At 53.4% G+C, this 23092-nt stretch overlaps 13 protein-coding genes across 13 annotated transcripts; 7 read left to right on the plus strand and 6 right to left on the minus strand.

The window, feature by feature from the left end:
- Positions 1 to 2331: 2331 nt before the first annotated feature.
- Positions 2332 to 4245, plus strand: CKM354_000560000 (uncharacterized protein; the record flags this gene model as incomplete). The annotated part of the gene is made up of 2 exons (XM_044800877.1): positions 2332 to 3524; positions 3585 to 4245. The coding sequence occupies 2 exons, from the start codon at positions 2332 to 2334 to the stop codon at positions 4243 to 4245; spliced, it is 1854 nt and encodes a 617-aa protein (XP_044656812.1).
- A 258-nt stretch (positions 4246 to 4503) lies between these two features.
- CKM354_000560100 (uncharacterized protein) lies at positions 4504 to 5427 on the minus strand (the record flags this gene model as incomplete). The annotated part of the gene is made up of 1 exon (XM_044800878.1): positions 4504 to 5427. The coding sequence occupies one exon, from the start codon at positions 5425 to 5427 to the stop codon at positions 4504 to 4506; it is 924 nt and encodes a 307-aa protein (XP_044656813.1).
- A 645-nt stretch (positions 5428 to 6072) lies between these two features.
- Positions 6073 to 8081, plus strand: CKM354_000560200 (uncharacterized protein; the record flags this gene model as incomplete). Its single annotated transcript, XM_044800879.1, has 4 exons — positions 6073 to 7001; positions 7064 to 7686; positions 7741 to 7817; positions 7866 to 8081. The coding sequence occupies 4 exons, from the start codon at positions 6073 to 6075 to the stop codon at positions 8079 to 8081; spliced, it is 1845 nt and encodes a 614-aa protein (XP_044656814.1).
- A 71-nt stretch (positions 8082 to 8152) lies between these two features.
- Positions 8153 to 8992, minus strand: CKM354_000560300 (uncharacterized protein; the record flags this gene model as incomplete). The annotated part of the gene is made up of 2 exons (XM_044800880.1): positions 8153 to 8699; positions 8754 to 8992. 2 exons carry the CDS (start codon positions 8990 to 8992, stop codon positions 8153 to 8155), a joined length of 786 nt encoding a protein of 261 aa, XP_044656815.1.
- Positions 8993 to 9171: 179 nt separating this feature from the next.
- Positions 9172 to 10989, minus strand: CKM354_000560400 (uncharacterized protein; the record flags this gene model as incomplete). Its single annotated transcript, XM_044800881.1, has 2 exons — positions 9172 to 10336; positions 10466 to 10989. 2 exons carry the CDS (start codon positions 10987 to 10989, stop codon positions 9172 to 9174), a joined length of 1689 nt encoding a protein of 562 aa, XP_044656816.1.
- Positions 10990 to 12036: 1047 nt separating this feature from the next.
- CKM354_000560500 (uncharacterized protein) lies at positions 12037 to 13329 on the minus strand (the record flags this gene model as incomplete). The annotated part of the gene is made up of 1 exon (XM_044800882.1): positions 12037 to 13329. One exon carries the CDS (start codon positions 13327 to 13329, stop codon positions 12037 to 12039), a length of 1293 nt encoding a protein of 430 aa, XP_044656817.1.
- A 178-nt stretch (positions 13330 to 13507) lies between these two features.
- On the plus strand, positions 13508 to 14065 carry CKM354_000560600 (uncharacterized protein; the record flags this gene model as incomplete). Its single annotated transcript, XM_044800883.1, has 1 exon — positions 13508 to 14065. One exon carries the CDS (start codon positions 13508 to 13510, stop codon positions 14063 to 14065), a length of 558 nt encoding a protein of 185 aa, XP_044656818.1.
- Positions 14066 to 14161: 96 nt separating this feature from the next.
- On the plus strand, positions 14162 to 14731 carry CKM354_000560700 (uncharacterized protein; the record flags this gene model as incomplete). The annotated part of the gene is made up of 1 exon (XM_044800884.1): positions 14162 to 14731. The coding sequence occupies one exon, from the start codon at positions 14162 to 14164 to the stop codon at positions 14729 to 14731; it is 570 nt and encodes a 189-aa protein (XP_044656819.1).
- A 137-nt stretch (positions 14732 to 14868) lies between these two features.
- On the minus strand, positions 14869 to 15997 carry CKM354_000560800 (uncharacterized protein; the record flags this gene model as incomplete). The annotated part of the gene is made up of 2 exons (XM_044800885.1): positions 14869 to 14919; positions 14978 to 15997. The coding sequence occupies 2 exons, from the start codon at positions 15995 to 15997 to the stop codon at positions 14869 to 14871; spliced, it is 1071 nt and encodes a 356-aa protein (XP_044656820.1).
- A 593-nt stretch (positions 15998 to 16590) lies between these two features.
- Positions 16591 to 18372, plus strand: CKM354_000560900 (uncharacterized protein; the record flags this gene model as incomplete). Its single annotated transcript, XM_044800886.1, has 1 exon — positions 16591 to 18372. One exon carries the CDS (start codon positions 16591 to 16593, stop codon positions 18370 to 18372), a length of 1782 nt encoding a protein of 593 aa, XP_044656821.1.
- A 638-nt stretch (positions 18373 to 19010) lies between these two features.
- On the plus strand, positions 19011 to 20057 carry CKM354_000561000 (uncharacterized protein; the record flags this gene model as incomplete). Its single annotated transcript, XM_044800887.1, has 1 exon — positions 19011 to 20057. One exon carries the CDS (start codon positions 19011 to 19013, stop codon positions 20055 to 20057), a length of 1047 nt encoding a protein of 348 aa, XP_044656822.1.
- Positions 20058 to 20545: 488 nt separating this feature from the next.
- CKM354_000561100 (uncharacterized protein) lies at positions 20546 to 21379 on the plus strand (the record flags this gene model as incomplete). The annotated part of the gene is made up of 1 exon (XM_044800888.1): positions 20546 to 21379. One exon carries the CDS (start codon positions 20546 to 20548, stop codon positions 21377 to 21379), a length of 834 nt encoding a protein of 277 aa, XP_044656823.1.
- Positions 21380 to 21859: 480 nt separating this feature from the next.
- Positions 21860 to 22636, minus strand: CKM354_000561200 (uncharacterized protein; the record flags this gene model as incomplete). Its single annotated transcript, XM_044800889.1, has 1 exon — positions 21860 to 22636. One exon carries the CDS (start codon positions 22634 to 22636, stop codon positions 21860 to 21862), a length of 777 nt encoding a protein of 258 aa, XP_044656824.1.
- Between the last annotated feature and the right edge of the window lie 456 nt (positions 22637 to 23092).

Below are 23092 nucleotides of genomic sequence, written 5' to 3' on the forward strand. Positions count from 1 at the left end.
CCTCAAGGATGAAGAAGCACAGAAAGAGGCTGGTTTTGGGAGAGGGGAGATCTGTTTTGGCATCACGTCACAACCGAGAAGTCTACTTGTATATGACAGACAAAGGCTCTACGAGAGGCTTCCCTCGCGCGCCCGATCTCGCCCGGGCTGGTGACGGGCAACACGCCAATGAGCCAGAGTCATCATGACCGGACAACAGGTCTGAGTGCTTTTCTCTGGCCGAGGGAGCATTGCGCACATGGCCCTCGGATCAATGGAGGACGATGACTGGGCCAAGATGGCAGAGAGTTGAAGTCACAAGCTGGCTCCCGCTCCTGCCGCCGCTTCGGCTGCAGCTGGGCCTTGCCGATTCTGGGGTTGGCGATCTTCTCCCGAGGTTCAAAGACGTCTGGCTTCACATGAGCCGCATCATGCTTGGCAGCACATGCGGTTTCGAGCTTCTCAATATCATGCTGGCACCGCTGGGTGGGCTATGACTGATAGGCTGGATGAACGAAGTCGCGTGGGTAGATAGTGCGCCGTCATGTGTGCACGCGAATGGAGTCAATGCCAAGCAGGGCAATGGAGGATGGATGCAACGATTGACCGTGCGGCACGTCTTCCGTAGTCCTCCGCAGTCTTCAACTTCGCACTGGACCTGGCTCCGAATCGTCGAGTCCTGCTTTCGCATATCCCGATACGTGCTGCGAGACTGCCACAACAGTTGCTCGTACTGACCAAACGAAGCATTCTGGTAACACGAAAAATATCACTCATGGATTGTGGACGGCCATGCAGCGATCGCGGTGCTGCATTTGATGAGCTACTGCATCAGCGCTGACTCTTTGCAGTTCCTACCAGACTAAGTCGCAATCTGTAGCCCAGTCATAGCGAAAGCCTCATCCTGCTACCCTGTGCATGTGCTATTCTTCGCTCAGCTCCGAGTGTCGATGATTGAGGTAGAAGCTAGTAAGGACTTGCGGTGCATCACAGCTGGGTGTACTAGCGGAGTAAGACCATGGCACGCAGCATACCAGCTCAGATACTCCATGGCGGACTTCATCGATAGTGATGGTCACCTGATTTGCAGTCCATTCCGGCTCTCCTGGCCATGGTATGAAAGGCCCTCCTTCTTCTACGCAGACCAGCCAGAACACCGCAGGTGGCAGGGGTCTGCTGTCAAGAAGTCATGAACACATCACGCTGCTGTGGGGAGCGATGTGATATGTGCTGATACAGTGCAGCTCAGATCAGACTGTTCATCATACAATGATCTGTACTCCGAGCTCCGTACTCCGTAAATGATGTCTGAGGGTGGTTGGATCGTCGCTCGTTCTCTCGTCCACATTGAAGAGTGGTCCGCTAGCGCATTTGATAGAAGTCAAGCAACGGAAATCGCGCGCGCCTTCGCAGCTGGCAGCTCTCGGCTGTGGACGCCGGTGTCGGCGCTGCTGAGGGACATCGACGCAAACCGCAGTCGAGATCCAGGCTCACCACATGGCCAGCAACGAGGCAACAGCATGGGCGCAGGACTGCCACATTGCTCCTGTATGCATTGTATGCATCGTCATCAATGGCGCACGCTCTGCATGCGTCTGTATCCAGCGGACAAGCTTGGGGGGCGTTGCCAAGCTGCGTGGACGACTTTTCTGAAGCAAAAGCTTCGGATATCGGCACCAACGTGGGCGGACCACAAGCCGCCCGCAGACTTATCACACCAACGACTCTCACCAAGCAAGTCGCAATGCGGTCAGACGATCGAGGCAAGATGCTCCGGCTCCCACACTACTGCACCTTTCCACGGCCGCAGATGTCCCCTGGAGCGACTTCTGTCGGTGTCGATCGGCCCTGAAGAGCTGCCGTGCGAGGCGCGAGGCGTCGTTGCATTCCGCATCACCAAGACGGACTAGTCGAGTATGCAGACTCTTTTGCCGAAGAGCGCAGGATCCACTCAGATCGCGGAGGCAATGGCAGGTACGTTGTTCGGTCCACATCGCAGGGCCAGACGGCAGCAAGTGCGACCTCGTACTGGTGCATGATGGTGCATGACTGCCTGAAAGAATTTTGCTCGAGAAGTCATGTCCTTGTACCTGGCACCTACGTCTCCTACGAGCTTCCTTCCTTCCATTGGCCGCTGCTGCGTCGTTCTTGCTCATACGTAAACGAGCCCTCGCCGTCGAGCTCGAAAGCTTGTCGTGAACCTCTCACGTCTTAGATCCGCACCTAACGCCGTACATTGTTAATGCAAGCCAAGTACCTGCTCGTGTGCCGACACTACTGGCATTGATCACCACCATCGCGAGCCGGAGCTGTCTCCCACTACCACATTGAGGATCGGATGCAGCTTTCAATATGGAGAACGACAAGCCAGAGCAGAAACCTCATGTGGCGTCAGAGGAGGTAGAAGAACGCCGGGGCTCGTACATGTCCTTTGAGCACCCACTGTCGCCAACCTCAACATCCTCCGATACAGCATCAACAGTTTCCCGACCTTCACTCCACAGTCGAAATAGTCGCGATTTCGCAAATGGACTTTACAATGACCTGTCAAGAACCTCGTCGACCAATGCTGTTGGCGGGGTTGTGCCAACCATGGACCGAACCTGGACACAAGGCACTGCGGGCACCACTGGAACCCAGGATATAGCGTTCGAAGTCGACTTCGAAGAAGACGAGAAGGCGAACCCCCAGAACTGGCCATTGTGGTACAAAGGCATTGTCATAGCAATCTTCAGCTATGCCACGACTTCCACAGTCCTCTACTCCACGAGCTATACGAGCGCTATTCCCGGCATGCAGAGAGAGTTCAACTTGTCGACCAGCGAGGGTATCCTGGGTGTCACTACATACCTGTTGGGTATGGCCACAGGTTCAGTCATTCTAGCGCCGCTCAGCGAGATGTATGGCAGAAGACCTGTCTACCTGATCACGATGTTGCTGTTTACGATCCTTGTGATCCCATGCGCTGTCGCGCAGAACATCGCCACGATTCTGGTCGTTCGTTTCTTCGGGGCCTTCTGTGCCGCAGCCATGATCAGCAATGCGCCGGGCACGGTCAGCGATATAGTGGACGACGAACACCGAGCCCTGGCCTTCTCAGTCTGGAGTATAGGCCCCATGAATGGCCCGGTTATCGGACCCGTAGTTGGAGGTTTTGTGTATCAATACCTGGGATGGCGCTGGACAAATTGGGTCGTGGTCATAGTAGGAGGAGTAGCCTGGGCTCTCGTTGCAATTGTGCCTGAAACATATGCGCCAAAACTTCTCCGACAAAGAGCAGCAGCGCGCAGAAAGGAAACCGGAAGCGACAAATACTGGAGTCGATACGACGACAAGATGAAGTTTGTACCACTGCTGAAGATCAATCTGACGCGACCATTTGTACTCGCAGCGACGGAGCCGATCTGCTGGTTTTGGAACATCTATATTGCCCTCGTTTACGGAATCCTATATCTATGCTTCGTCGCATATCCGATTATCTTCGCAGATATCAGAGGTTGGAGCCCAGGTTTCACCGGGCTCTCGTTTGCAGGAATTGGCGTCGGGTAAGTCTGCGCTCGACATTTGCCTCATGGAGATTCTGCTAACCCGAAGGAACACTGCAGTTCAATGATAGTCATCGTCAGCGAGCCATTGATTCGTCGCATGATCAATGCACACAAGAAGGATCCCGAGACCGACCGACCGTATCCAGAAGCTATGGTGTCCGTTGTTTGTATCGCATCGATTCTCATTCCGGTTGGCGAGATCTGGTTCTCATGGACTTGCACCCCCGATAAGGCGCATTGGATCGTGCCTATACTTGCTGGCATTCCATTTGGCGCGGGCAATGGAGGCGTGTTCATCTACGCATCGAACTATCTGGTACAAAGTTATGGCATCTACGCTGCCTCAGCGCTGGCTGGGAATGCAGTTCTTCGATCAATAATGGGTGCAACACTGCCCCTAGCAGGCCCATCGCTATACGCGACCCTTGGACCGAATTGGGCGGGCACGCTCCTAGGGCTTCTCGAAGTGATGTGCATACCTATTCCGTTCATCTTCTACAAGTATGGACACAAGATCAGGGAAAGGTCGACTTTGATCAGACAAATGGCAGAGGACCGACGCAAGCGGGAAGCCAAGCAGAAGAGGGCAGCAGACAAGTTGACGAAGAGAATGGATCCGGAGGCCAGTGCTGGTGCAGGAATGGGAACTGGTGCAGCAGTGGATGAGTGCATTGGTCTGGAAAAGGATCTCGAGAAGGGCGTTCATCAAAAGGCTTGATGGAGTCGTTCATTTGGAGGCATAGCGATGGTTTGAGCGTTTGACAGCAGATTGATTACCAGTTACGACTTCGACGACATACGCGGCCAGGACTGATGGATCGACGAGCGTTATGATAATGGTCCAGAAGGAGTATACATCATTTAATAGACTATACATCGCAACAGATACCCATGCTGCCCTGTGGCCCTTGACTGTATCGATCGGCAGAGCAGAGAAGAGTTCACGAACCCTCTAGACCTCAGGCGTGACTTGCGATCAAGACAGGTTCGTGTGCTGCCAGAGAGACACATAGTCTGAATCCTTGCCGGCTTCGTGTGTTCGCTCAGGCCGATAACGCTTTGCGCGAATCAAGGCATTGCCTGCTAGTTCGGCATCATTCGTGACTACTTTAGCACTTTCATCGTACTGTACCTCTTGACCAGGTCTGCGCAGTAGTGCTTCGTACAGCTCAGCAGATAATCCATGCGGTGGCCCTCCTTCCTGAGGGGACTTATGCAGCGGCCATTCGAGGCAAATCAAATGACCACCTGGTGCAAGGAGCTCACTCATCCTTTTGGCCCAAGAAGGTCTTAGTGGCGGGGGCAGTGCACACAAGAACGTGTAGTCGAAAATCACATCAAAGTTCCCGCCCCCTGTCGTCTCCAGAAAGTCATCCTTGAAGAAGTCATTCTCCACGAAAGTTTCCCGACCACGTCCGAACTCCGTCTCTAGCGCACGATACGTTGCTGACTTGTCGGCCTCTTTTTGCAGTTTTCGTGCAGCTTCAATGGCGGTCTGAGATCCATCGACGCCGTACACGTCGTAGCCAAGAGACGCCAGTAGAAGCACATCATATCCTCGACCGCATCCCGGAACAAGTGCTCTCTTCCGCTGCTTACTCGGGTCGTTCTTGAATGGGGCGCCCAAGATGTCGGCGTTGCCAGTGATGGCGTCTGCCAGCGCTTGAGATGGGCCAGCGCGATCCCACGGCGTGACTTCCTGCTTCCAGAGCTCATCCCAGCCGCTCAGCTGCTTGTCAAGAGTGCGGCCTTCGAATGTCTCGCGCAGCTTCTGGCGAGCGGCATCTGGAACCGCCATGGTGGTGCTGCCAACTTCGCGGAACCTCGGGCGTGCCTGATAGATGCGCGATGTTCTTCTGCAGACGTGTCGTGGCAAGAGCTGGAAGGGGTCTCTCCTCATGACATGCAGCAACCACGAATGCACTAACAAGCTCTAAGGCTACTGTCGCTGGTTAGGACATCGACTTGGCACCCGGCACAATGGGGCGCTCGCGTGGAATGCGACTTCAACAAGACTACTGCTGCACCTTCATCAACTGCCATACATCTCCCGTCAATGGACAGAGTGACCACGGATTTGGTCGGCCATCTAGCAACACCCGTATTGGCCAAAGACTACGGACCAGGCCTGCCGAGGTGCATTTCGCCAGCTGCCGGCATCGGCCAAGGTGACTGGTTTTCGCTTGGAGGCGCCGTTGGCGTCGAACAAAGCAAAACGGAAGTCGGCAAGTTCGCGCCATAGTCATCACCTCCATGACGGCCCACTCAGCTCGTTCGGCGCGGCATAGCGCAGTACTGTGTACTGCTTGCGAAGGAATGTTGCCGATTGCGTATCGCTTCCTCGCGGCGTGAGCTCTGTCTCTCAGCAGCTGCTGCAGCATTTTCAGTAAGGAAAGAACATATTCGCGCATTTCTTTCTTCTCCTAATAGTGTACTTTCTTGTATTACGCCATTTTCTCGACTTACAGCGCACTGCAAAATCAGCCCTGCTTGTTGAGTTCATGGTCCGGACAGCACATCATACCAGAGCAGCTCCAAGCCAAGCATGAGCCAAGATCACAACTCAGATCCCCCCAGATCAGATCGAGACCACGAACACCTGGAGAAGTTCGAAGAGCGATCCTTTAGTGAAGATGACCCTCATGGAAGCTCGACGGCACTCCCTCGAAAACCAGACCCGGCAGCCACAACATCCGATAGCGAAGATATTTCGAGGATCGACAGATCAGGACGCAACTTCTCGACCTCTACCAGATCATCGGAAGATTCGCAACGCACAGTCTCAGAGGGCCACGATGCCCAAGTGACAGCCCATCGCTCGCGCAGTCGGGGTAACCACAGTCGAGCACACTCCTCCACCCGCTCTGTAAGACGCGACGCAATTGTTGTCCCCAGATCTGAGCGTCGAGGACTTCTCGCCAGATTCTGCGTCTTTCCAGAAATTACGAACGCACAAGATTTCTCTCGGAAGCAGAAATGGACTATTACAGCAATTGTTGCTTTGGCGGGTGCTGCAGCACCTATGGGCTCTTCCATTGTGCTTCCGGCTTTGGTTGACATCACAAGAGAATTCAATAGCACACCGACCATTGCCAACTTGAGTGTGGCTATGTACATGCTTTCCATGTCCATCTTCCCCCTCTGGTGGAGCAGTTTCTCCGAGACTCTGGGACGACGGACCATTTACGTGGTTTCGTTCTTCCTGTTCCTCATCTTCAACATCTTGGCGGCGGTGAGCTCGAGTATGGCCATGTTTATTGTCATGAGGATGCTGTCAGGAGGTGCAGCTGCCAGCGTTCAAGCTGTAGGAGGAGGAACTATTGCAGATGTCTGGGAAGTCAAGGAGCGTGGAGCCGCGATGGGAATGTTCTATCTGGGACCTTTGTGCGGACCGCTGGTATCACCAATTCTAGGTGGTGTGTTTGCTCAAACTTTAGGTTGGCGATCCGCACAATGGTTCCTCGCCATCTTTGCGTAAGTCGAGCTCCTACAGGACTTGGACACTGTCAGACATGCTGACTTTCATTCTCAACCAGGGGCTTGCTCTGGCTCTTCGTCGTAGGAGCCTTGCCAGAAACACTTCGACGCCGCAAGCCACTCGCCTTCCAAGCTGAGCAAGAAGCAATACCGGAGACCGACGAGAAGGGCATGCCACGGCCCGGCCTTGCTCGAATGGCCACTACTCAGTCCGTCAAAGTCAAGTCCAAGAAATATGTGGTCATGGCACGTCGAATCTTCCTTGACCCTCTCCGCGTGATCTTATACATGCAATTCCCAGCCGTTGCGATCCTAGTGGCCTACGCAGCGTGGACATTCGGAGCGCTCTATGTTCTCAACATCTCCGTGCAAGCGACATTCACAAAGGCGCCATATAACTACAACAGCATCATTATCGGATGTCTTTACCTACCGAATTCTGCAGGTTACTTCTTGTCTTCAACATTCGGCGGCCGCTGGGTGGACCGCATAATGCATCGCGAGGCTACAAAGGCTGGCAGATATGATGAGCGAGGAAGATTGATCTTCATTCCCGAGGACCGCATGAAGGAGAACGCATATCTGGGATCTATTCTCTATCCTGCCAGTCTGCTTGCATATGGCTGGTTTGCCGAGAAACAAGTCAACGTCGCCGCCCCAATGGTGTTCAATTTCTTCTTCGGTATGGCAGATTTTCATCATCTGTAGACAAAACAGAGCTAACATGATCAATTAGGTGTTGGGAGTATGCTGATCTTCGCACTGGTGACCACTATGTTGACTGAATTCATGCCGAGAAAGGCCAGCAGCGGGGTATGTATACTGAGTTGATATACTCCTCAGACGTTGACAATTCTCCAGATCGCCCTGAACAACTTCGTTCGCAATATCCTCTCTTGCATAGGCGCCATCGTGACCGAGCCCATCATCAACGGTATCGGCGATGGTTGGCTCTTTACCGGCATCGCAATCATTGCTTGGGTTACCGGGATCCTCACGGTATGGTCGATGAAAAAGTTCGGCCCTCGCTGGAGAATAGCCATGGATAAGCGACTGGACAAAGTTATGGGAGATTGAAGAAGCACTTACGTGTCAGTAATGTGCAAAGAGCGCAGGCTTTCATCTGGAGTCATGACCCCCGAGCCTCTCTAAGACTCCTCCTGGGCGACTCCTGAAATGTCGGCAGATTCCCTTGCGACTCCATCTGGGCCGTACTGACTTCCCGCCCACTGGTCATTAACAAGAAAGTAGCTCTGATCATCGCTGCCACCATCATGTACTGGCCAAGGATGATCGTCTCCACTCTCATTTGTCGGCCACAGGTCGTCGCTCGGCTCCATTTGTGGTCGGTCTTCCTCGAAGGTTCCCATCTTCAGCTGCCTCCACATTATCGGCAATGAGTACCAGAATGGAAAGGCCATAATGAATGCACCGAGGACGTTCGAGATGCTAGGATAATAATCTTCGTCTGGCCAGACCTGGACCCGCGTCCCATTGTGGTAATTGACTTCCCAGGCCCTGTAGCTAGCCTTCGCATCGTTGTGCCACTTCGCTCTTTTCACCAGCGCCAAAATTGCAATGTAAAGGAACCAAATGGTCCAGAGTACGGCTTTAGTCCACTCAGAGCCTTTCAGCTGCGGGACAGACAGCTTGTTGAACGTGCTCCGCACTTGCTCAATGAGGGTGATGATGAAACTTGCGACTCCTAGGGACAGAGTCATCCATGCGAATCCGCTCCAGCGTTCCTACTTCTGGACTGATCGGTGGTAGTGTCGGCCCCATTCGTATTGTCCTGGACCGCCGGCTTGCATTTCGTTGGGCCAGCCGAGGCTGCGCATCGTGTATATTATGATGAAGCTGTTGTTCATTTGCCAGCCCCAGTAGATCATCATGAGGAAGCTCTGGCGCTGAAGGCGATCTTTGATGCGGGATCGCGCTTGCGCGAAGGCTTCTGTGGCCGAGTAGCTGGTGGTGGAACTGTTGGACATGGCGGGGATATGCGATGCAATGCTTCGCACTATGAACCAAGAGAGCTGTATGATGCACGAGATCATCGAGATGAGACAATAGAGGATAGAAATGACAGGAACTTGAAGTTCTGGCAAGTGAAGCCCTTGTTGCTACCTTCGGAAAGCAAATCTAGCTGTATTCGGCAACCGCGACGGTATTAGTAAGAGAACTCCTCACAGTGCACATCTATCATGGGCGCTGCAACAGCCTGTACATCTATAGCGGCTCCTCGCAAATCAGTCAACATGCCAGCCGGGCCACAAGCCGCTACGAGCACATTGTCACGTTCCACAAGACCCTCCACGCTCTTACCCAAAAGCGCACTGATGTCAGGTCGACCGAATTCCGTCACTGGCCGGAGGATGGTATCCGACGATCTCGTTGACACAGAAGGCTCGACAGATAAACTCTTGAAGTCCAAGCCTTTCTCTAAATCATCCACTGTTGGAGATGTCTGTGAGAGACTTGACTCGTAGCTCTTTCCCCTTACTTGATCTTGCGCCGGACTTGTGACGAACAAAGTAAGATTAACTCTGGAATTCGCTCGCAATGCAGCGAGCTCTTGCTCAAACCATTGCTGTGTTTCTTTGTGTCTGACAATCCAGATGAAATCGAGAGTTTGGCGATCTTTTGGCGTCCGCCGCTTGCTCGCCCACTGCATAGCCAAGGCGATAGTGAAAGTGGCGCCGCTACCTCCGGCCACAAGCACAATCTTGTCGTACTTGTGCAAGTCCGGGACCTGGCCATACGGCCCTTCGATCGAGGCTCGGAATTTGAAGCCCGGGTATCGATATGCTTGCTCGTGAAGGCCGCCAGAGAAACCATCGCGTGCTTTGGCCACGAATGTAGCAGGGTCCGCGGACACGAGGGTGAAAGGATGTCTTTGGAATAGCCTGACACCGGGAATCCAAACAAAAGCATGAGAACCAGGCCGCGCTTTGACACCACGATACATGATCACCTTGGTTGCTCCCTCGGAGAGAGGCACTAATGTGCAGTAGTTTCCAGTTCCGCGATACAGCCATCGTGTGAGCTGCAGAGACTTGTCCGCGAACCATAATGCCGCGGCTACGATGGTAATTATCAGCGCATTAAGCGTGATCTCCGGCCTGTGTAGCCCCACAGCAACTAGACTGGTCGCCGCAAGTAGCTGATGGGAAGCGTAGAAAGCCTCGTACATGCGCCTTCGAACTGGACCGATTGCGGTCAGCAGCATACAGATCATTGCTACGCTGGCAACAATCCCTGCATGCTGGAGAGGCATGTCGAGAATCTCAAGATGGCCAGCATCAGCGAGACCAACAGCGTAAGTGATGACATGTCTGGTGAAAGCAATGTCAGTATGCTTTCCTAGAGGACTTCACAACTTCTGGTAAGTCTGTGGCCACAGTAGCAGCTACAGAAAGAAGGACACGGCAGGGGCGGCATCCTTTGAGGACTCGTTCACGTACAGGATCATAAAGACAATTACCGTATAGCCGCTGCACCGATGCAGTATGTTGAGGTTGTCGTACGAGTATCCGGCCAATGGAGAAAGGGGTGTGTTTTTAAGCACCAAGAAGATTGTCAGGCACATGTTGCAGAGCGACATCCAGCCGAACCTCTTCGCAAGTATCGTCGACAGCGACTCTTTGTCGGGTCGATCGTAGAATGTCAGAGTGACATTGATGCCAACGTATACCAGAACAAGCAGCGTCTGCAGTGGCCAGATCGTTAAAGGTCCAAATGCCTTTGCTCGTCCAAGTCTCCGGGAAATCAGCCATGACATTCGGTATGCTGACCGGATCGTGCTTGAAGTTTTAGCCCATCTTTTGAGGAGTTTGCATGACCAGTTACCGATGATGAATACGGCCATAAGTCCAGCGATTGCCACGCCGAAATATTTCGCTGTATCTTGATTCTTCCTCTGCCACACCTTGAAAAGGGCGATCAAGGCGACTTCTTCGGCAGGTGGTCCATGCTGTGATTCAGACATGATGGAGGTATGAGCTCAAAGTGCTGCAGCAACAGAGAATGAAAGGCATTGTAGGAGGGTCTACATGACTGAAATGTCTTATACTGACCGCTCTATCGAAGTCGTCGTCACCTCTGCACCTACCTTCTGTGCCCTCAAGACTGATCATATGCTCCCAAGCATCGGGTAGGCAAGATAGCACGAGTATGAGAACGCCAGTCCAGTGAGGTTGCCCACAGTGGTGACGCAGACCCTGATCCGGCAGAATTTCATGGACTCGTCAAAGCCATGGGCTGTACAAGAACAAAGCCCCCCAGCGAATCCAGGTCGACCTTGATGCGAGCGACTTTGTCTGGACACTCGTGGCTTATCGGGAGCGATTCGCATGCGTCGGCTTCTCCTGTGATTTGCAATTATGTCGGGACTTGACCCATACGCGGCTGTTTCAGAAATCTGAGATGCAGTGCGGACGCAGAGAGAAAATTTCGTCAATGGAGCATTTTCAAGTTATTGGGGCACGTAGAACTTGTGCGGCTGACTCAAGTGGCGTCTCGCGGTGGACTGCGCACGCTGCAGTGGGTCGTACCAGGTTTTCGCATATCCGGAGGTGCAGCGGCACTCCAAATATGCCGGACTTCGCATATCGTGCAGTACATCCGCGGCAGTAAAATGTGAGGCTCGAATACATGCACGGGCCGCAGCATTGTATGCTGCCCAGCTATGCGGCACAAGATAAGGCTGTGTCCTAGCACACCTTGACAGCAGCGCGAGCAAGCATCTTCAAGCACCACGTGGTTCCTCATGCCCCTGGCAGCAGCTTCGATAGCTGCAGCCTGCTATCGCTTCAGGATGATATGCGGGTGCGTATCAGGAGTGGGAATCTGCGTTGTGCAGTGTTTCGTATCAGACTCCGGTGTACCAAGGCGCTCACTTGAGCGTACGCACTTCGTTGGTGGGATGGCCATCCATCTAGTACAGCGCGTGATGATGACACTCAAAGTATTGCAAATCGCTTCCAGAAACCAGCACGAGCACCGCCATGAGCTCTCATTCATCCCTCGGTGGGCATTATTTCTTGCCGTTCGTCGTTGATTGCTTGGCTTTCTCTTCCTCCTCGGCGACCAAGCCCAGGACCTCTTGCTCAGCTTGCCAGACTCTGACGCTATCCATGATCTTGTCTAAAGCCTCTCCACCTTCCATAACGTCGTCGAGATTTCTGAGATCAAAGCCACTTCGATGATCACTGACTCTCTGTTGTGACCAGTTGTACGTTCTGACCTTGTTCTCTCTGCCCACTTTCCCAGCGCCAGCGCCTCGTCTCAGCTTAATAAGCTCTTCTTCCCGCTCTTCCCGCTTCATCTGTGCAATTCTTGACCGAAGAATACGCCAGGCTTGCTCGCGGTTTGCGTGCTGAGAGCGTGACTCCTGCACTGCAACGACAATATTCGTTGGCAGATGAGTCAGACGAACCGCTGATTCGGTTTTATTGACATGCTGGCCCCCAGCACCGCTGGCGCGCATCACATCCGTCTTGACATCGCTAGGGTTGACGTAGTAGTCGCTTTTGGGGTCGTTGAAGGAGTTTTCGCCTCCTTCTCCTCCGCTATCATTGGGTACTGACGGTAGAACGAGAACACTCGCGGCAGACGTATGGGTGCGCCCCTTGGTCTCGGTTGCTGGCACCCGTTGAACACGATGCACGCCTGCCTCACAGCGCAGTATCCCGTACGCGCCTGGCGAGTCGACCTCGAGAACGGCTTCTTGGAGATGTACACCAGTGCCGCCGCCAATCTCATCGCCCGTCTCGTGTTTCAAAAGACTGGTCCGAAGTCCCACACGGGCACAATAGGCTTCATACATTCGAAGTAAGTCCCCAGCGAAGAGACCTGCCTCGTCGCCCCCAGCTCCTGGTCGAATTTCGATTAAACATGGAAGATGTGCGAATGGATGGACAGGTACTAGACTCGACTTCAAGTCGGTCTCAGCTTTCTGAATGGTCTGATGCGTTGGCTCAACATCGTCCTCGGCAAGCTCTCTGAGCTCCTTATCAGATGATTTGAGCAGAGATTGCAGCTCTTGCAACGCCGACTGTGCCTTGTCATACTCTTTGATGGCTGCTGCGGTCGCCGCGATCTCGCCCATGCGTTTTGCTGCTTTGGCATCGTAATCATCGGCGAGCTTGTGCGTGAGAGTCTGGTGCTCGGCAGCTACCAATCGTGCGCGGTTGAGCAGGACCGGTGATATGCTACCGTGTGAAGCAGAAGTGCTTTGCGGTCGTGTCCAGAAATATTGTCTCGGTCGAGGAACAGCGTTCCGTATGAAGCCCCGGAGGCATGATTGGCAGATCCATGATGGAGACATTGGCACACAAGAGCTTTGCTGGACTCTTGCGACTTCGAATGCAAGGTGGAGCTCGGGCCGTTCCCGTACCTGCAGCACTAGCGCGAAAGTCTGGAGCCATCGCCCCGCTCGTGCTCGACAATTATTCCTGGCCGACGGAGTCAACCTTGCAACACACCTTGTCACCACTCCGAACAAGATGAAGATTCTCGACGCAGGAGACAGCCCACTGTCCAACGCCGACGTGCTGGACTGGGTGGAGCGAAAACGCGCACAACATGCCGCCGAAGATGACGACGACAAGGCCAAAGGCCAGAAACCTGCGATTCGACCAAAGAACTTCATGCGCGTGCTTGACCGCACAGAACGTGAGCTGAAGAGTAGCAACTACCCTTATATCAGGAATCCAACAGCATATAGCGGCGATGCGCGCAGTACAGCATTTCAGAAATTTGCACGCGACGCTGAGGATGCAATGCAGAGCTCGCTCGAGGCGGAGTGGCATGAACGACTGCAAAGTATGCCCAAGGAGCAGTTTGAGAAGGAATTCGAGCTTGAGCAGGAGAAGAAGTGCCTTACTGAGCCCGAGATGCTCATGATCTACAACTACGCTCCTCAATGCGTGGAGATGCTGCAGCCAATGATTGAAAATGTGGAGGACCGGTTCACAGCCGATGAGCAGCAAGTGTTGGTCGAACTCATCTCTCGAAACCTGAGACCCGACGAGACTCCGCAGGAGGAGCAGAGCGCGGAGTAGTACCTGCCTCTGCGCACCACTTGCGCAAGTCCTGCACAAATGGCCGACGATATTATGGGCGAGCAAGAGAGCAGCAACAAACGGAAAGAACTTGATATGGATGTCGAAAGGGAGGCCAATGGCTCTGAATGCACTCCTTTTCCTGAACGGAAGAGGCGAGCGGAGTCCGAGTTACAGGCGGAGGACTCTACGGTTCTCCAGAGCACAGCGTCTGAGCGTCGACGGAACGATTCCATGGTCATCGACGAGAACGCTATGGTTGCCGAGAGACCAAAGGCAAGAGGCAAAAAGAAGGACAATCGCTCTCTGGCTTCGATGGGTCCCGGAGCTGCCGGCGGTAGAAATCACGGCGCAGTGGAAGCAATCGAGAGCAAAGTCAGACCCTCTGGTGAGAACGATGCGCCGCGAACCTGGACTGGGACGGGAAGGACAGGAAAGAACAAGCGCAAAGGACCCGCTTCCACGAAAGAGCCGCAAGCTGGGCGAGGCACCACGAAGGGTTCATCCCTCCCTGATGTTGGTTCTGCAAGGGAGAATCAACGCCAAAAATCAATTGACAACAAGTCGTCACAGGTGCCTGCTACACACAGGACAACGTCGTCCACAGAGGGCAAAAAAGCGAGGAAAAAGAAGCGGAGAGGCTCAAGTCCAACTGGTCTCGTTTGACGATCTAACATCTCAGCCCGGTAGAACATGCAGCGACGCCACGTTACGCCAGGCTCTATTGTATGTATCCCGTGGTCTACATTGCTTCCGGCATACTAATGGGTATCTATTACAGCATCCAACTCTTCAAAATCCGTCTAACGAGCCTTATGCGTCGATGATTTGGTGATAAGTTTCTTGTACGATGCCTGGCAGATGTCAGCATTGGGTTCACTTCGAGGAGGGCAAAGCAACATCAAAACTTACTCTCGTCCTCTTGTCTCCGAGACTGAAGATTCCCAGGCTCAACCAGTGTGGCACAGACCTTAGGAATACAGCGGCGCCCACATTACCAGCCAAGATGATCTGCTTGCCTCGTCCACTGATGACTTGCTTCACCACAGCATCCGAGACACTCTCGGCTGTAATGACACGTGCTCCGCTAGCCTCGAGTTCGGTCTTGAATGGCGCCACCATCGGGGTGTTCGCGAACGATGGGTGGACGACAGAAAACTTGACTTCTGGCGCATCAAGGAAGACTCGCGTCTCTTGCTGGAGACCCTCATGGAAGCCCCAAGCGGCCACCTTGGTGTTGCTGTAGGGAACAAGACCTGGAGTTGTGACGAAAGCAGCCATGGATGCGATGGTAACAACATGTCCCTTCTTGTTCTTGGCCATAGCCGGAAGAAATTCTTGAACAGTAAAGTAGTGGGAAATGATGTTGATATCGAACACCCGTCGCAGACCTTCTTCGGTCTGGTCGAGGATCGGCCCCTCGCTTGAGATACCAGCATTGTTGATCAGAATGCTCGGGTCACCGTGCTCCTCGCGGATTTGTCTTGCAACGTCGGCGACTTGTTGGCGATTTGTCACATCGCACTTGAAGTAGTGGATCTTGGGGTTGTTCTTCATATCCGCTGGAAGGTCGTCACGGATGTCCAGCGCCATGACGTTGACGCCCCGCGATGCGAAGTCTTTCGACATGAGACTTCCGAAGCCTCCTGTCGCTCCGGTAATGACTGCAACTTCTTGAGGCCAGTGGTATCTGTGCTTCTCAGATCGCAGTCGGAAGTTGTTTTGTGCGAGCTCGGACAGCCACTTGTTTGCATCGCTGATGACGCCGAGAGCTACGAGCCATTTCAGGCCAGTGATCAGACGCCCGATATTCTCGATTGAGAGGTATTGTCTGAGTTGTGCGAGGAGTGGTTCTCTGACGCGATCGGGGGATGAGGTCAGCGCGAAGAGGAGAGCGCCTGTTACGGCTGGAGTGAGGAGCTTTCCAGCCATGATTGTGTCTGTGAAGAAAGTATGAGAGGTATAAGAGAAATGGAGAGAAAAGGTCTGGCGTTTGCGAGTGACATTCCTGGGCGTTGGGTTCCCTTATAATTTGTATTACCTCCTATGCGATCATCTGGTCCGGCCGCGACGCCAGAGGCTTGACCGAGCCTCTGGGAGACGCGGGGCCACGCGCAGCGAGTCTGTTTTGCCCACGACCGCGTCTGCAGGCGTGGAAGGCGTGGAAAAAATGAGCCGAGGCATGGGGAAAGTGGACCATCCCGGAGTCAGGTCCAACTCTAAATTTATTTCACGGCCGTCTGCGAACGAGCCATCCAGTGACGACCGACAACTCGCGCTGCAATAGCCGGAGCCGACAAGCAGCTCTGCACAAGGGAGCACATATCTCTGTGAATAGTCTATGCAGCTCGTCGTGTACTGCGACTCGCACACTCATAAACGCTCTTTTCGGGCAGCGCAGATCTATTCCTTGCCAAGCAACGACGTCTTAAACTCTGCATGTGAATGTTGTTTAATCTCCTCGCATTCGTTTGGAGCTGTTGCATCAATTATTCTACTGCCTGCTGTACGAACTTCATCATCGCATGTCCATCTCCATCCCCTCTGCGCCGAGGCTGCTGTTCCTCTATCCTTGCCTTGATGCTGCATGGAACTTGGCAGCCACCAAAAGTCTGCGAAGAGCGCGTCTGCCGAGGCAGAGACTTAATCGATATAGCACAGCCGCTTCTCCAACGGCACAACCCATCGCCGAGCTTCATGCTGGTCCTCCTGTGTCTGCCACGACGGTCGACATCCATCAATACGACCATCTAGATCCAGTACCCCTCGATTACTCCTCTGCGCCATTCACCGATGCATGCACTCTGAGTGTCGCTGCTGGCGCTGGAGGTCATGGCTGTATATCGTTCTTGCGAGAGAAATACATTGCCAATGGGCCTCCGAATGGAGGTGATGGCGGATTCGGCGGAAGCGTGTACATTCAAGCTGTGCAAGGTGAGACGAGCCTGCATAAGCTCGCTCGAAGAGGTCTCCTGAAAGCTGGGCGAGGTAAAAATGGCCAGGGCAGTCTCAAAGGCGGCGCAAGAGGCGAAGACATACTGATAACAGTGCCTGTGGGTACTGTGGTCAGAGAGATCTCAAGAAATGATCCCATGGAGGCGCTTGAAGCAGAGGAGGCGAGAGAAGAACACCAGCGACGCTCGCGGCCACGCCGGCAAGCGAAGGAGCAGGACGAAGAAGCAGAAATGGCAGAGCAGGAGCCAGAAAAGCCAGAAGTTCAACCCGACAAATGGCTGCTATATCCTGGAGGTTTGCCGAAGCACTTCACGGCTGACGATCTACCTCCTCTCCCTCGTCCTCGCCGAAGTCCGCTTGCCGCTATTCAGCCTCCAAAGCCTCTTCGTCTCGATCTCGACCAGCCGATGGATACTCCCATGCTGCTAGCGGCAGGAGCAGTGGGTGGGCTGGGCAATCCACACTTCGTCAGCAAGACAGTATACAAGCCCAAGTACGCAACAAAGGGGCAGGATGGCATAAGGATCAACCTGCAGCTGGAGCTGAAACTGCTTGCGGACATTGGTCTCGTGGGACTGCCCAACGCTGGCAAGTCTACGTTGATGCGTGCCATAACCAGGTCGAGAACAAGAGTCGGAAATTGGGCTTTCACAACATTGGCACCCAACATCGGCACACTCGTGCTCGACAACAATGTGGGACGACCAGTTCTGGATACTAAAGGCCGACGCAAAGCGCCTCGAGAGCGATTCACCATCGCTGATATTCCTGGTTTGATTGAAGATGCACACCTGGACAAAGGGCTCGGCTTGGGCTTCCTCCGCCACATAGAGCGTGCGGCGGTGCTGGCTTTTGTTGTCGACCTCAACGCAGGCGATGCTGTCGAAGCAGTGAAAGCTCTTTGGCGTGAGGTCGGCGAGTACGAGAAGTTGCGAGAGCGCGAGCTGAACGCCGAGACCGAGCGTGTGAAGGCGGAAGAGGATGCTGCTGTTGCCTATGAGCCATTTGGCAGCTCAATATCGCCAGGCTTAAACCCAGAACCGACTGAGCAGGCAGATGGCTCTACTCTCCTTGATCCTACGGCAGGTCGCCATCTTCCACCGCTGTCGCTCCCGCCGATCAGCAGCAAGCCTTGGCTTGTGGTTGCGACCAAAGCAGATCTGCCGGGCACACAAGAGAATTTCCAATCGTTACAAGAGTACCTGAGGAGGGTAGAAAGTGGTGAGGAGGCACATCCAAGTGACAAACGGAATGCTTGGAGGAAGAGTCTTTACTCTGTGCCCGTGTCGGCCATCAACAAGCAAGGCGTGGAAACACTGCCTGAGATACTGCTGCGGTTGTTAGATGAATGAGCACGCGCATACAGGCGCACCAAAGTGATGTACAGTGCGTTCTCCCCACATATGACTAAAAGAAGTGAAGAAACTCAACATTCAGCACCGCCAAAGCCAAGAGTGGCAGGCTGAAACATGAACTAGCGTCTGCTGCTTCACGGCGAATCGGTGTTCGTGCCAGCGGAACAGGCCGAATCGATGCTTTGGCGGTCAATACTCGCACGATCAGCGGGAGGTGTGTTATCAGAACAATCAGCAGCTCTAGGGCTATGCTTGCGCAATATTTCGTATCGTCAGAATTGAGCGCAACATGCTGCTCATTCGTGCTCGCTGATAGGCTGTTCAGTTCAGCGATCCACTATCAGCGCGCACATGCACGTCAAAGTGCCCTGCTGCTTGTCTAGCCGACCTCAACGTGGGACGGACGCCTTTCACATGCACGAACGACTCGGCGGCAGACTACGACATGTGGGGCCCCGAAAGACTTCAAGATGCCTCGTTGAGACGCCCAGCATCAGGCCTGCTCCTGCACTGCTGGCCTCCACGAACCTTGTCCACTTCCAAACGTTTCAGCAAGCAGCCATTCCTGCTATGCTTCGCACAAGTTGTCACATTCTCCTTCCCTACTGACCCTTCGCTGCTTCCAGTTGACCAGAATGTCTTCCACTTGCTCCGAATCTTCAGAGTCGCCGGACGGCTTCTTAGGATATCGATACCCTCGTATAAGCAGCCGATCCACATTCGTACTCTCCACGCTCTTGCCAGCATTGATCCAGCGCAGGCTCTCGAAGCTACGCCATTTTCGACCAACATTCGTGCAAGATGAGACTTTGAGTCAACACAGTCACTTAGCAGGCTACCTTGAGGAAGACTCCGAAGGCAGTGTAACACCGCCACCATCCTACGCGACCGACGATAACCGGAACTCAAGCTGTCAGAGTCAGCCAGCTGTGCTGCGGTGGGTACAGGAGACGAGATTGCCTGGAAGGGTGCCGAGTCGGCCAACGTCTTCTGGAAGTACAACGCCGACCGGCATGGAAGAGCCTTCACAAGAGACCGCGCGAGGGTTCAGCAGTGGCGTGCAATGGAAATATGCCAATCCCGGCCTTGCCTCAGTTATACTTGCACAATCTGAGGACGCTGCAGCTGGCTCGAGCTCGATATTCCCCCGCAAGCAGTATATCTCCGGTGTGGCCTGCTTACTGCATGGTCTGCCGCAGGAGCTGAGTGAGGACGAACTGCAAAATCTTCGCGAAGCATTACCACAAGCATTCAAGGCAGACACAAGTACGGATGGCCAGCTTGCAGTCCGATTGAAAGGGGACAACAACAATGTTCCCAGGCGGCCAGTAGCACGACGGTCGACGCTCCAAAATTGGGTTGCAATGTTCACATTATACATGTTCCTCGTCGCTTCATTCATTCTTCCCTACGTGCGGTTCTTGCTCCGAGAAGCATACCAATTTGATCGAAGACACAAGATCAGTGATAAGCTTCTGTCGCACGGCATCGACACAGCCGCGGCAATGAGACGACACACGCTTATCATCGCGACACAAGTCTGTTCGATGAACGATGGCAAGGTCGGAGAACAGCTCAAAGATGTCAGTATGTATATGGTACAAGGCGTGAGTGCTGGTGTGTACGACGGGATCGGGGAGGGCATGCAAGTTCTCGGTTTAAGAGCAAACAAGAGGGAGTGAGCACAAGTACATGCGAGGGAGATCTGTTGAACACCTGGCGATGGCAAGACACACCCCGGCTTTCGTGATTCACCTCAGCATTGCATATGCGTTTTCAGGCGTTCCATGGCGACGGCATCCGATGCGGCAGTGCTCTTTTGACTCGGGCCACGCTCTCAAACTCGATACGAAGACGACATCGGCACGATTTTTTAATTGCATGGAGAGAGCGGCTGCATGAATTTTATGACGAATATGATGATATGCTTTGTACAGCGGATTGTTAGCGTTTTGAGCGAGCGAGCTGTTGCAATGACGTTCGACTGAACCCCGCAGCCAACGTCTACTTGACAAGTAGAACATTCATTGATAGACTTGCAAAGAGTAGAGCTTCACGCAATGACTGCTCCCTTTGAGAATGCTTGTCTCGCTCATACCTGTACTGAAATTTAGGAGCTACTGCCCTGAATATCTATCGCTTTCGGAAGACACGCTCACCGAAGGTCAGAATGACCGAGCGAACCATCAACATCGATGGCGTCGACTACTATACTCTTCAAGAAAATCCTTCTGGCAGTCAGTATCACGCAGATCCACCTATCCTACTATGTCACGCCCTCATGTCCAACCTCCACATGTGGGACTCCACAGTCAAAGCATTGAATCGAGCCGGCTATACGACTATTCGCTTCGACCATCTCGGACACAACAGGACTCCGCCTCCTGATGACAAGAATGCTTCTTTCCATATGGATGACATTGCGAGGCACATGCACGAGCTCGTTGCGACTGTCACCGGCCAGCCCAAAGTCAAAGCCGTAGTCGGCTGCAGTATAGGCGGTGTTCTAGCTCTTCGATATGCCATGCTTTACCCCAAGAACGTTGAGGACATCATATCGATTGCTGCACCGGGCATCTCTGCTCCAGAGAAAGCTCACAATCTCTGGTCTGAACGTATCGTGCAGTTTGAGAAAGATGTCGAAGATGGTTCGAATGTTCTATGTCACCAGACTGTGGAAAGGTGGTTTCCAGGCAATCGACCTAGAGATGTAGATGTGAGAGCAAGAGCTTTGCCGTTGGTGAAGACTTGTTCGTTTGAAGGTTATAAGGTTCTGGCGGATACAATTCGAGACTATGATTACGAAGAGGATGCGGGGAAGGTGGAGGCGAAGACTCTGATCGTGGCGGGCAGTGAGGATGGGGCTGCTAGTCCTGAGGGTTTGAAAGAGTTGATTGAGAAGATACCGGGGGCGGAGTATGTGTGCATGGACGGGGCGGGACATTTGCCGCCTATGCATATGGCTGAGGAGTTTGAGGAGATGATGTTGAGGTTTTTGGGATGACGCATCTTCTCAGCTCTTCTCGAGAACTACGCTGTACGGTCTGCTGGGAGACTCCTGGGCGACTTTCCAGCCGTTCTCCCGAAGTCACACATCCCAAGTGGTTCACTTTTGCGAAGGCGCTAGTCAGCTGTAGAAGCATGTATAGAATAAAAAGAGCATCAAATAGTGACAGCATTTGTTCATCAGGTCATAATAAAACTCACTACTTCTTGTGGCCAGCACAAGTCGGAAATGACTTTTGTGTCATTCTTCGCGCCATCGTGCCCCACGCTCGCCTCCATGCAGCTCCACCACAGCGCAACAATCTTCCCCGGAATTTCGACTGAGCATAACCTATCTCTCGATCCGAACAAACAGAATTATTGGAATCGTATGCACCCTCAGCCGGGGTGATAGTGCTTTTTGTGAAGCGCCGATTGTGCCGCAAAGGCTCATCAGCCTGTACCGCTATCGTCTCATGTGGATCATCTAATGATCTGATCAATTGGTCGAACGAAGGTCAAAGTCATAAGGTTCCACAGTAACTGCGAAGAGTGCTGGAACCTCGTCGATAGTAGTGTTCAGGTGGCCATAGAAGACTAGAGACCCCGTCTCGTCTGGGCATGGCTTGATAGCAGCCATAAAGAAGCCATAGCACCCAGCCTGGTTCAAAGAGATCCAGTTCACTGATGTAACATGTTCCCAGAACAGTCTCATCCTGAACATGGCACTCCGAGTCGTGCCGTCTGTCAAGAGCACACGCACGTCGTATCCACCGTCCCGATGAGCTTTGAAGGCATAGTCATGGTCACCCGGGAAATTTTTACCGCAGAAATCGATCGCCGCTGATTGCAGAGTCTCGGCTGAAGCGCCAATACTCGGTGAAGTGTAACCGCAACCTTGACCCGTGCCGTTGAGAGCATCTGGCGGGGAGCTGGGATTTGCTGATGGTCCGAGCGCACTTGGACTCGAAGATGATTGGAGCACGGATGAAAATGGAGACTTTGATGTAGCTGATGAATCTGGTGCATTGTAGCTGTTGGAGCTGCTCGTGAGTGTGGCGACCATTGAGATAGTGGCGAGGCTGCTTGAGGTGGAGAAGGGTGCGGGGGCGGACCTGGTGGTCGTAGTGATCGTGGAGCCCACCATTGAGATAGTGGTGAGGCTGCTTGATGTGGAGAAGGGTGCCGGGGCGGAACTGGTGGTGGTAGTGGTCGTGGAGCTCACAAGTGCAACCAATAGCGCAGCGACCAGGAAGCTCATTGACGAGAGAGCCATTTTCAAGATCCGGAACAAATTTCGGGTCCGCAGAGCCTTTGTTATGGATCTGTCGACGTCGTCAGGCTATGATCGCTAGTGTCTGGTCTGACTCGGGAGCACGCTGCGCTGTATGACTTACTCGATTTCCAGGGCACACAACGGATGCGCAATAGAAATGGTGCTGGCGGTCGGTTACCTCGTGTGATCGTGGCACTGCTGGCAGGGGCGCTGGGTGACGGAGATGTGTCGGCAGAAGGTTGTAACCCAAGATCGCTAAGATTGAAGTTGTGATTGTTTGAAAGCTTGAAAGAAGCAAACGTGGAAGTTGCTGTAGGTCTTTTTGTGTTCGATGTTGTTGAGGCCTTTCCCCATGTGACTGGCTTCAGTTCATCTTTTTGTAACTGGTATTGGGCCTCAATGATAGTAGACCAGGGCCCCTCACAGTACTATGCGCTGGGATACGTACAGCAATTT

The sequence above is a fragment of the Cercospora kikuchii genome (genome assembly GCF_019650295.1).
Source record: "Cercospora kikuchii DNA, contig_00003, whole genome shotgun sequence".
Taxonomy (NCBI): domain Eukaryota; kingdom Fungi; phylum Ascomycota; class Dothideomycetes; order Mycosphaerellales; family Mycosphaerellaceae; genus Cercospora; species Cercospora kikuchii.